This window comes from Lepidochelys olivacea (genome assembly GCF_965140295.1).
Source record: "Lepidochelys olivacea isolate rLepOli2 genome assembly, chromosome: 9".
NCBI classification, from domain to species: Eukaryota; Metazoa; Chordata; order Testudines; family Cheloniidae; genus Lepidochelys; species Lepidochelys olivacea.
In genome coordinates, this window is record NC_140419.1 from 33,157,619 (window position 1) to 33,169,504 (window position 11,886).

Sequence of the window (11,886 nt, forward strand, 5' to 3'; positions counted from 1 at the left end):
ATTTTGCCAATCCTGCAAGCCTTACTCCTGGGGTGGCTGGAAAATGTGTGCTCTACCACAGCCACAGGGAAGGTTACACAGCCTAGTGAAACTGAATTGCCATTAAAAACTTGATTACTAGCCGCTTTTATTGGATTACCTCTTGTAACTCAGAGCTAGATGTAAAGTTCCAGTAATAACCTGTGCAGCGATAAACTTCATCCGACCACAAGAGTGTGCATGTGAGAGGACTGCAAATCTCTTCCCCCAAACCAGAATTAGCCGGTATCCTTGGCACATGAGAGAGCGTGCAGATCTGAAATTGCCCTGAATGGATACAGGATCATGCAGAAAACGAGCTGTTCTGGGGGCAAAAGGGCAGCGATCGGCCGCAGCCTCCTCCCAAAAATAAGCCCCAGTCCAGCACCCCTCCGGGCCAAGGGGAGGGAACCGGCTGGCTACCGGGGGGAGGTTGAGCGGAGCCTGGGCTGAGGATGATAGGCAGGACGGCAACAAAGCCAGGGGCTTGGAGGAAAGCTGCAAGTTTCGGCGAGAGCCAGGACTAAAGCCCTGCGGGCGGCAGGGCTGGCTCGGGCCCGGAGCGGTGAGTATGGCTGGGACGGCGCGCTCCAGGGGAGGCTGCTCTAGAGGCAGCGTGGATCACAGGGGCTGAATGGCACCGAGACATGGCGAGGGGGCAGGATCCGTGTCACGGAGCCGCACAGGGAGAGAAGGAGGTTCCGGAAAGGGAGCGGAGCTCAGCTCAGCTCAGCTGCGTGGGGAGGCAGCACCGCTTTGTCTGTGGCTCCGGGCGAGAAGCGCTGCAGCAGCAGCAGCAGCAGCAGCGGGGTAACTAGCGGTCATTCTTTGTGCTACCGTCAGGCAGAGGGAGGCTGCAGGGCTGGTAACCTGCCCGAAAGCATCATCACGGCTGGAGGCATCTCCCCTCCGCCACCGGAACGCTCTCCCGCTGACAGCGAAGGAGCAGCTTACTCCGTTTCCTCTTATTTCCCTCCTTTCCCCCACACTCAGGGGCAACCGTTAACCCCTTTGCATTCAGTGATCTCTGGGGTCTGCCAGCCTCTGTCTGTGTGTCTGTCTGCGGAGGCTCAAGTTCTGAGAAGCGTATTATGTGGTATTACTTTCTGAGTCAATGGTCCTGATTTACATTTTGTGGGGGACATACGATCTGAATCCTGGAAACCCCACATGTACAATCTGGAAAAAACATCCATTTCCAGGAATATTTTCTAAAACCATTTCCACAACAAGCATTTCATTAGATGTAAGGCTCTCCTTTACTGGAGCCCAATGGGAGGGAAAACAAATCTGTTCTCAGATCTAAGTTCCATATTCTGCTTCCCCTAATAACCATGTTACATGCTCCTAGGGAGAGAATAATATCAGGAACAAGATCCATCATACAGATCCTATAACAACATCAAAGAGTGAGAAAAATAGCCAGAGAGCAAGAAAGATAGCATTGTAGTTGAGGCACAGGACTAGGAGCATGGAAACTTGTTCTTGTTCTCATTCTGCCACAGACTTCCTGCATGACCTTGGCCAACTCACTTAGCCCAACATTTTCAAAAGAAGTCTCCACACTAGATTGCCTTCATGTTTGACTGTGCAAATGAAGACAGGCATGATTCATCTAAGTGCTGAATATTCTCAATTCCCCTGAAGTCAGTGAGGTGTTAACCTGAAAATCAGGCTAAATGTGTTTCAAGCTCAGCAACCAAAAATTAAAGCATCCAAAATTGGAGGCCACTTTGTAAATGTTGCCCTTAACTTTTCTGTGCCTTGGTAAAATGGGGATATTACTATTTAGGGTACCCAGCAGGGGTGTTGTGAGGCCAAATTCATTACTATTTGTAAAACAATTAGAGTTCTTTGATGAAAGTTGCCATAAAAGTGCAATATTCTATACTTTTAACAGGAAAGATAATCAACCACTGGAACAGGTTACCTGGGGATATGGTAAATTCTCCATCACTTATACTCTTTAAAGTAAAGTATACATCAAGACTGGATGTATTTCAAAAATATATGCTCCAGTTCAACCACAAGTTGTGCTAGATGCAGGAATCACTGGATGAAATCTATGGCTTGAGTTATACATGAGGTCAGAATAGATAATGATAATAGTTCTTTCTGGCATTAATATTTATTAAACTATTAATTCACCTGAGAAGGCCGTTAACATCATGCAAAAGTTGCTTCTCATTCTCCTCAATTAGTTAAGTGAGATAGGCAGACTCCTAACAGTCCTGCATGCAGAAATCCCATTAGACTTAATGGGTCTTATCTAGTAGATGAAACTGCTATGTTGGGTGCACACTGGATGAGCAGCCTTTGAAAATCTAGCCTTGTTTTACAGAGGGAGTTGCTAGGTCCTGAGCACTTTAAAAAATCTGGTTCTTATTAATGTGTCTAAATGGGAGCTGAGCTCTTTCGAAAATTTGGCACCCCTTATGGGTGCTGAACATTTGAAATCTGATTCTAAGCTCTTTTGACAAACTGGCTCTTAGAAGCTACTCCCACATCCAAACCCAGTCACAGGTGAAGGGAGTCAGGGTGGGGGTATCATGCCTTGTTGTTGTGACTGAGGACCTCACAATCTTGTTTGGTTGTGGGAAATATGTATGGCTTTGCATATAAACTGTTGGAACTTTTGCTATAATTTCTTTACTATTTTGTAGTTGCAAAGAGTGTCCTCTGCTTTTCTGACTTCTAAGGTACTACATTCTACTTAAATACATCCACAATACAATGCAATAGGTCAGGGGTGTGCTGAGTCATGAGTGAGGAGAGCAGCCAAATGTCCAATCCCAGCTCTGTTTATCATTTGAGAGTTTGCACAAGTATTGCAAGTGACCTTTCCTGCTTGTGGGTATATTTACATAAAGATTCTGGACTAAATATAAAAATGAGACAGAATCCAGTTCATACAGGGTAAAATAAGCATTTCCCTTTTACCCAGGGTTAATGGATGTTGTTGCAAGTCTGGCACTAACTCAGATCACTTTGTTATATCAGTTTATTTGTTTGGGGCCATCCTTACTGTTGTCAAGTGAGCAGTTTCTTTGCCATTGTAAATAGGATGAGTATCATTAGACATAAGTCAAACTGAAAAAATGTTACTGTTTCAAGTCATTTTTGTTTTAAATTATTTAAAAAATACACAACATTCATTCGTGTCAAAAAAGAAAAAAATGACTATGTACAGTATCAGTATTTAGAAAGTTTGATATACTGTTCAGTGAATATATACCCCACATATAGCTAAATCAAGACTACATTTTCAATGACTAGTGGTTTGGGGTGCCTCAATCTTTGGGCAATCTGAGACAGTTCATAGGGCTTGATTGTGAGAGAGTAGGTACTGAGCATTTCTGAAAACCAGGCCCTTTAAGGTGTTTCAAACTGTGTACTCAAAATTTGAGGCACTGAAAATTACTCTTTATTTTTGAAATTTAGGCCATTAATATTACTTTGTGGATTCCATATAAAATCTATGGAAAAGCTGCACAGTTAAGCACTTGAGATCAGGAAATACAAAAACTAGGGTTCCATATTCAACCTTCACAGATTCACACTTATGGGCAATCTTTAGTGAGATGATGACATATTATTTCTGAAACAATAGATTATGTCAATCAAACATTATTTTCTACAATCTTAGACAAATGGTGTAATATATTGCATTTTTTCCCATTCTTGTATCCCTCATTATTTTCATTACCATAATCATTCAGTAGATCTTTATTGACTTAGACTTCTTATACAATTAGTTCTCTTCTCTCTTGTGTATGGGCCAGATCCTCAGCTGATGTAAAAGAGCATAAATGGAGCTACACTGATTTACATCAGTTGAGGATCTGGCCCAATGAATTTTAATATAGGGATAATCTGAGCCTTTAGGCTCACTGGGCCTTTGTAAAGGGTGGTGTGTATCTTTACCACCCAGGAAGAACTCCAGGAAGGAACTGTAACTCAGAGGCACAATCCCTGTCCTCTTTCCCTGTTGCTTTGAAGACAAGTGGGTATTAAGTCACTTCACTCCTTTTCAGGGCACATCTGCTGGAGCCTGACCATTTCTGCTGGTGTGTAGTGGAGCACAGCTATGGCATTCACCAGTTCCTCCAGCCCATTTGATTGTGGGGGGGGAAGTATGGAGTCCCTGCTCTCATGCATGTAGTGGTCTTTATTCCTTCCTACTCCCCTATGTGGCCTGGTGAGGACTAGTGACAATCTAACGGAACCCATAATCAGCAGCCATGTACTTTAGATTTGTCTTTCAACTATCAGCGCAACCTTCTTTACACATAATTCAGTGAATGAGGCATTTCACTGTGCCGTTACCTCAGCTGAACACAGACATGTTCCTGTGTTCCTTAGTTGCAGTGCAGCCGGTGACACAATTAACTATGAAGGTAACTGAGCTACAAAATTAGACAGCTTATGTATGCAAGCAATTTTTTACTATTGTTTTGTTATACTTAATCTATAGTATACTGTGCAAGTACAGCTTTCTGTGTATTTTTCATATAAGCTGACTGGCGCACACACACTAGTACGGTGTACTGCAAGAAGCTACACGTGTACTGCAAGAAGTAAATGATCATATCATTAAAGTCAGTGGCCAAATCTTCTGTTAATGTAAACCACTCTTAACTCCACTGACAACACCCGAGGAACTAACCTTGTATTATGATGCATATGTAAAAGGGATCAGAGTTAAGGTAGGGCTGAATACTGTAACCTTGATGTCTGCATTTTTTTTTTACTTTTGATTACTTAATCTGCTTAATATAGTTTTTATATGGAATTTTTTACATAGAGGCAAGACATAAAAAGAAGTTTTGCTTTTGACAACTTTAAGTTCTGCTGGCTTGCAAATAATTGGCAATAGCATGTGTAAATGCCATAATCTGGAAGTGTTTGGATAACCTCTTTCCTGGTGTCAAAGTCAGATTCAAGACTCACAAATTTGTCAGACCACTCTGTTTATTAGCAATGCACCCAGATATGTGTGAGCCTCCTGCCAAAGCTCAAGCTAACTTATTTAAACAGATAAGGGAAAGCCAATTTAACATAAGAGACAAAAGGAAGAAGAAACTAACAAATATACATACATATCTTATTTGCATACTAACGTTTACCAATCTCCTAGCTCAGTCTGAGCTCTAAGTTAATTAGTTTGAGGACCCATTGTCTCACACGCCTTAATGTTTCTCTTCCTGACAACTATATTTCAACAAATCCTCCAAGCAGCATTTCTTTAATGAATTATAATTTCAATATAATTCATTCTACTTTCACACTGGGCACTTTAGGAAATTCACAGGAGATAATTTCTCTCTTGTAAATCTTTGTGGAACTTTTAACGTGCATCCCTCCTGCACATCTTAAAAAGTGGGTGAGATCCCTCTTTCAACCCCTGGCAGTCTTTACCTGGTTGTTTAAAAGAAATATTTACTGGTCAAATTATGCTCTCGGCTTCCTGAGTGTAAAATCTTGAGTGATGTCACTGACCTGGAAACTGCTATATTTGAAAACAGAATTTAACCCAGAAGGAGCCCTGATATTGACATAATCTTTTGGCAGTGGGCACTTACACTTTTCTTTATCAAAAACTTCTTACTAGGTTTACCGGATAGCAACTGAGAAAAAATAGGATAGGAGGTGGGGGGTAATAAGCATCTATATAAGAAAAAGTCCCCAAAAATGGGACATCTGGTCATCCTACTTCTTACTAATTTGGAAATAAAATTTAATAGATGAATTCTATAAAGTTTCAACGGTTCTTCCCAGTCACTATAGAAAATAGTTTAGTCCCAGGACAACTACATTTTTCCTAGGTTGTCAGATTGCTATAAGTTGGCACAGAGAAGCCCTTTTCCAGTGCTCTTCCTAAAATCCATTGGATGGAGAACCACTCTACTTTATCCTGTAGTTTTGATAACTGTTCATGTAGATGATTTAAGTGGGTACCACATATTTTGCTGTGTTACAGTAGACTTCCAAGTGTACCCTGCTAAAAATGGTTACAGCGTACTCACATTACACTCAGTCCAGCTTCTCAATTGTTTTAGAAATGGGAGGTGACATACAACAACAAAACTCAGTGCTCTTACTTTATAGATTTTTATTTATTTATTTTTGTAAAATATCATGGCCTGAGGGAAGGAGCACAGTATACATATTGAAGTTTGCTCTGAGCAGCAAAATGCCTAAGGCCTGTCCTGCTCCTAATACTACTGTAATATTTGGTTGCCATGAGCACTGCTTCATTATAGTATCTTATCCTATCATATTTGCCTATGACCCATTAATTTTATTTGTTGATTCTTATTTTTTGGCATTAAGGAGACACTGTACGAGTTCAGAATCAGTTGCATACTACGCTTTGCTTTAATGAATTTAGATATTTTGGACCCAATTTTCCTTTAATTTACACCAGTGTAAATCCAGAGTAACTTCGCTTATCTTGGTGGAATTACTCTGATTTATACCACTGTGAATCAGAGCAGAATTTTATCTAGTGGGCCAAATTCTGTCCTCCTTTATACCTATATAGCCTTACCAATGTCACCATTCTGTGGGCTTTGTCTTGTTTGTGCCTTGCCTATTAGGTCTGTTTATTGTTGTTTATGTGTTTATTATTGTTTGTGTGAGGCTGTCACTGAGATGTACTAGAAGGCAACATTTGCTCCACTGAATTTAATTTATCATTTGAATTCTATAGGAACTGGATTTTGTTAGTGATGAACAAGGTCTCATTTATTGAAAAACATCACACATATACTTTTAAGTTATGCATTTAATCTCTTCAAAATAGCTATTGTTTCAAGAAGCATATTATACTATTAAATGTGGTACATAGAATACCACCAGAAATTGTTTCACTGTTTCTAATATATTTTCTTTTGTCTGTTTCTGAAGCCACCTCCTGTTTCCATTTCTTCATGGCGAGAGAAAAAACACACCTTATCTGGTAACTTGTACCACTAAAGTTCCCAGTCTCCATGGAAACCTCTGTGGTGCTCCACAGTATTGTAACATTTCAATACATCACAGGATAAATGGAGAGTTGGCTCGGCATCTTGACTCGTCCAGTTAAAAATTGCCTGTGGAGTCACTTGAAATTATTTTTATTATTTCTGGGTTGTGCTCTTCATTTGTGGGGACTAACAAACCCAAAGTCAATTTAATTTATTTGAGACCCAGTCCTCCATACCATATGCACCCAAACCTTCCCACTGTGCTAGATTCTGATCTACATTGACATAAATTTGGAGTAACTGACTGATCTCAGTGGAGTTACTATGGATTTACACCAGCATAACTGAAAGCCTAACAATATAATTATATATCATACTGACTTTAATGGGAGCTTGAGTTGTGCAAGGAAGGTAAGATCAGGCCCCTGCTCTATAATTTATGTAAGCAAAACATCTCGAAGATCACGGAATCTAAATATTTTTTCATTATTTTCTTCTTTCACTCTTGTCCCACCAATAGTAAAAATAATAAATCCCAAGATTACAAGTGGTTTTCGCTGCAGAAAGAATGGTAATCTTTTATTTATTATTTCCTTTTCATTAAAAGCTTTATAATTTTGAACACAAAAACACATAATCCAAGTTTACTGGGAGAGCAGAAGATGCTGCATCATATATAGATGACACTTGTCCTATTATGGGACCACAGTCACAATCCATGAAGGCTACACATTTCCAGTCTTACGTGAGTAAAGTTAAAGCAGAAACATATAGGCCCAGATCTACAAAGGTATTTAGGCTCCAAACTTCTATTTGTGGATCTGGGCCAAAGTGACAAACAAGGCAAATTATAGTCACACATACATCACATAGGTAAGTACAAAAACCAGAAAGACACAACACACACAGTGTATGGTTTTCCATGCGTTTTATATTTAAATTTATTGAAATGCTGTTATACTACTAAAAACCACATGAAGGACATATCTGCATTGAAACGCAATAGTGAAAATATGGCTATGGTCCAAATTTGTTATAACAGTTTCATTTTTAAAAAATCATGATCTAAATCGTGCCCCAAGCCCTCCATGTGTGGCTCTCATCCCTTCCACATGGGAGAAAGGGGTACCATTCACCTCTGCAACACTGTCCCTGCTTCATGAAACCCAGGAGTGTGTGGGGGAGTAGAGTAGGCAGGGCTATCCTGAGACTGGCTAAGGGAGAGATGCACATCATAATCCCACAGATTTTCTCATAGAAAACAGTACATAGAGGTGGTAAAAAAAATTAGAGGTTCAAAAATGTTAATTTTCAAAATATTTCAATTAAAAAAACAAACAAGAAACTTTGAAAAAAAGTTTGTAAAATCCCCCTCCCCCATTTTTGGAACTATAGAGCTGGTTGATACTTTATGACATTTCAAAATGTTGAAAATGCAAAACAAATTCAGAAATATTTGTGTAACATTTTTTTACCGGCTCTAGCCGGAGGCTCTCTTACCTATTTACTTGTAGAAGTGGAGTTAAGGTTGTGGCTGAATAATACTGCCCTGCAGTCCTCATACTGTTACTGTATGCAGAAACCCCAACAAATGCTGAAAAATAGGTTGGGGAACTAGTTTAATCTATACTATTAAAAAATAAAAACAAATAACTATTACAAACCTGTACCTGTTTTCTGTGCATACTGAAAGCATTTTTTTTTTTGTTTCAGAATACTGTGGGGAAAATGTGCACCACTCAAGAAGATATTGCATATGATTTTGAAGATGATTCAAAAGATAAGACTAAGACACTTAAGCCTAATCCAAACATTGATGGCGGATGGGCTTGGATGATTGTCCTTTCTTCCTTCCTTGTACATATACTCATCATGGGGTCACAAATGGCCCTTGGAATACTTAACATGGAATGGCTTGAAGAATTCAGTCAAAGTCGAGGCTTGACTGCCTGGGTTAGCTCCCTTAGCATGGGTATTACATTGATCGTAGGTACGTTCCAATATAATTATATTGCAAAACTGTATAGGTTTAATGTAGTATTTCCCCCCATGCAAGTATTTTCTTGCACTATTCAAATATGGTAACTGAGTAGGCCATAGTGTTCTTGGACTATAGTTTTAAAGTCACCAGGCCAAATTCAGTTGTCTACCACAGCAACTAATTTGGGCTGTGGGGCTAAAAATAGACATTCCCACTGGGGTTGGAGTCCAGGCTCCAAGCTCCTCCTTCTAGAACTTGGGTTCCAGGCTGATCTCTAAGGTCTACACTGCTACTCTTAGCCCTGCAGCCCAAGCCATGCAAGCCTAAGTCAACTGACCTTGGCTCTAGGGTTTTTCTTTGCAGTTGTAGACATACCCTGGCATGTGAGCCATGTAGTCAGAGGGAGGCAGGGAGCAGCAGTGAAGCTGGGGGAAACAGTGAGGTGAGGAGGAGCAGTAGGCAGTCATGTAACATACATCTGATAGTCCCAGCTAATTACCTGGTTGGTTGGATCAGGAATGGGAAAAAATAGTCCCTCCAAAAAGCTTGGAGTCTGTCTTAGAATCTACTTGGGAGGTCAAGAGGTAAGGCTGGGAGGAACAGAATTAGGGACTGATTATTCACTGTCTGATGCTTTGTGCTGTCATTTACATATGTGCAAAGTGAGCGCAAAGTCTTATATCCACTTTGTGCTATACACCTATTTTACACAAGTGTAAATGACAGCACAAGGTGCAAGGCTGTATAGAATCATATTTAGAGTCAGAGGTGTGTACCACTAGAAAGAACAGCCCACCTGGAAGAGGGGAGGCTTGGAGGAAGATGGAGGAGTCCCTAAAAGACCCCAAAATATTAGTGTAGCTGGGTCCCATTAAGTCTTAGTTCAACCCAGAAAAATGAGTATATTCTCTAATCTATGTTATGTGAAATGTCTGTCAATACTGCTGGAGTTAGGTGTATACATCCTACAGGATTAAACGTTGTGCAATCTCAGTTACTTCAATGGGGTGCCAAGGAGTCCAAGTCAGGGCAGGATTTGACCAAACCTCACAGAGGGCAAGGTAAATCTTGAATCATGCTAGGACAGTCCACATTTCCCTGTATCTTCCTAATACTCAGAAACTATAGTTTATTTTTGGTCTTCAAGAATGAAAGGAAAACAAGTAACTAAAGTATCTTTTAGCTGAAATATTGTCAATCATTAATAATTAACAATGAAGATAATTTGGGATACAAGTAAGTTCCAAAGTCACAAAAGCTTATAACAGTTAAAATATCATTAAAATCACTAAAGCTCTCAGAGCAGCATTTAACCACTTATCCTCTGTGCTTATTTACATATTTCTTTGTCAGAGTTTTACAGAGAGGCCTCTTATTTTCAGCTGAGTGGTGGGATGCACCACCTGCCTCTGCAAAAGTTGTTACCATCACTAATACTTAAATCAGTGCAGGGAATTCTGCTTTCTGTGCTATTTAAAGGCTATATTATATATATGGCAAGATGTTGGCTTTCAGAGATCTGTACAGTGACTAAGCTAATCTAGATCAACAGGGTTGAAGAAGCAATTCCAATCCTTCTCTACATGCCAGGTGTATTTATCTGTTGCATGAATGCCTGTGAGAGGGCTTTCCAGGTCTGCACTCCCAAGGATATAAGGTGCCATGTTTTGTCTGTTAAACAGACCACATTTATTTGTTCCCCCCTTCACCTGAGTGTAAATAGATTATCCTGTAGTACCTGTCACAGGCTCTGTGAAACATTTATAAGGGTGGTTAAATAACAGCATCAAATGGGATCAACAGGACAAAGTGCCATGATAGATTAAACAGAAACAGGACCAATCCCCAATTTTTGCCCCAAATCCTTAAATGACCCCCTCAAGGATTGAACTCCTAACCTTGGGTTTAGCAGGCCAATGCTCAAACCACCGAGCTCTCCCTCCCCACCACTGCATCCATGACAAGCAGTGCAGGGCCATCCACTGAGCCTGACTCACTAACACGAACAGTTTAGGACCAATATTAGAAGAGACAGTAGCAATTTAAAAGACTCTGACATCCTGCTGAATCTTATAATTTTGTTAGGTACTCAGGTACCTAGGTAGAATAAACACATAATTTTGTTAAATCAAATGCAGGAATCACATTAAAAAAGCAAAACATACATCTCATAAGCAAAGGAACAGGATGTTTATGTGCAGTAATATCAACCACTGCTCAAGATACAAATCTTATTTCATGCACACTAAATACATAGACATTCTACAGATATGCATGCCCCTGAATGTGACAAAAGACTTATACTGTGGATGTTGTTTTCACTGTACATGGTGGAGTTCCTTCACCCATGGTATTTGACAGTGGTTCATAGACTACTGTCATCTGCCTCCTCACTAAGTTTGCTGAGTGTTGTGATGCTTGACATTTCTGAAAGTTGATGCGAGGATCAAGGATAGTTCAGAGTGAAACATCTGGGAAATGGATTATATCATTCACAAGGTGTTGAGGGATGTATCCTTCCAAGAACATCCAGGATCAGCTTGATATGATTGGTTGCTAATTTATGCTCTGATTTACCATGGACAAATCCCCGTGAGTAGGCTTATAGCTACTCCAATGTGCTGCACTGGCACTGGAGATATACTGGGATGTTATAGCTGGCAAGCCCTAGATTTAAGTGTCAGGGAGCTGTTGAAAGGGTGTTCCAGAGGGCTCAAAAGTTTAGAATTCATTTTCCTTGCTGTCCAGAAGAGCCCATCTGTTGATCTTTTCTCAAGAATTTAGTTAATGGGGAATGGACCAATTATGTTATTAAATTCTGTATATGTACCTAAGTCATAACAGAGTACATTGTATAGATCAGTAAATAAATCAAATTAATTAATTAAATACAGTATCTCCACCGCTCCAGAGACTGTG

General features: G+C 40.0%; 1 protein-coding gene across 2 annotated transcripts in view; it reads left to right on the forward strand.

Annotated features, from left to right (window-relative positions):
• The first annotated feature begins 239 nt into the window (after positions 1 to 239).
• The window catches only part of SLC16A14 (solute carrier family 16 member 14), a 26,698-nt gene continuing 15,051 nt past the window's right edge, over positions 240 to 11,886 (forward strand). For both annotated transcript variants that reach the window (XM_084639572.1, XM_084639573.1), the window contains exons 1-2: positions 240 to 583; positions 8,700 to 8,976. In XM_084639572.1, coding sequence (XP_084495698.1) covers positions 8,715 to 8,976 — 262 coding nt within the window. In that variant the 5' untranslated portion in view covers positions 240 to 583; positions 8,700 to 8,714. The remainder of the gene's footprint in view (positions 584 to 8,699; positions 8,977 to 11,886) is intronic.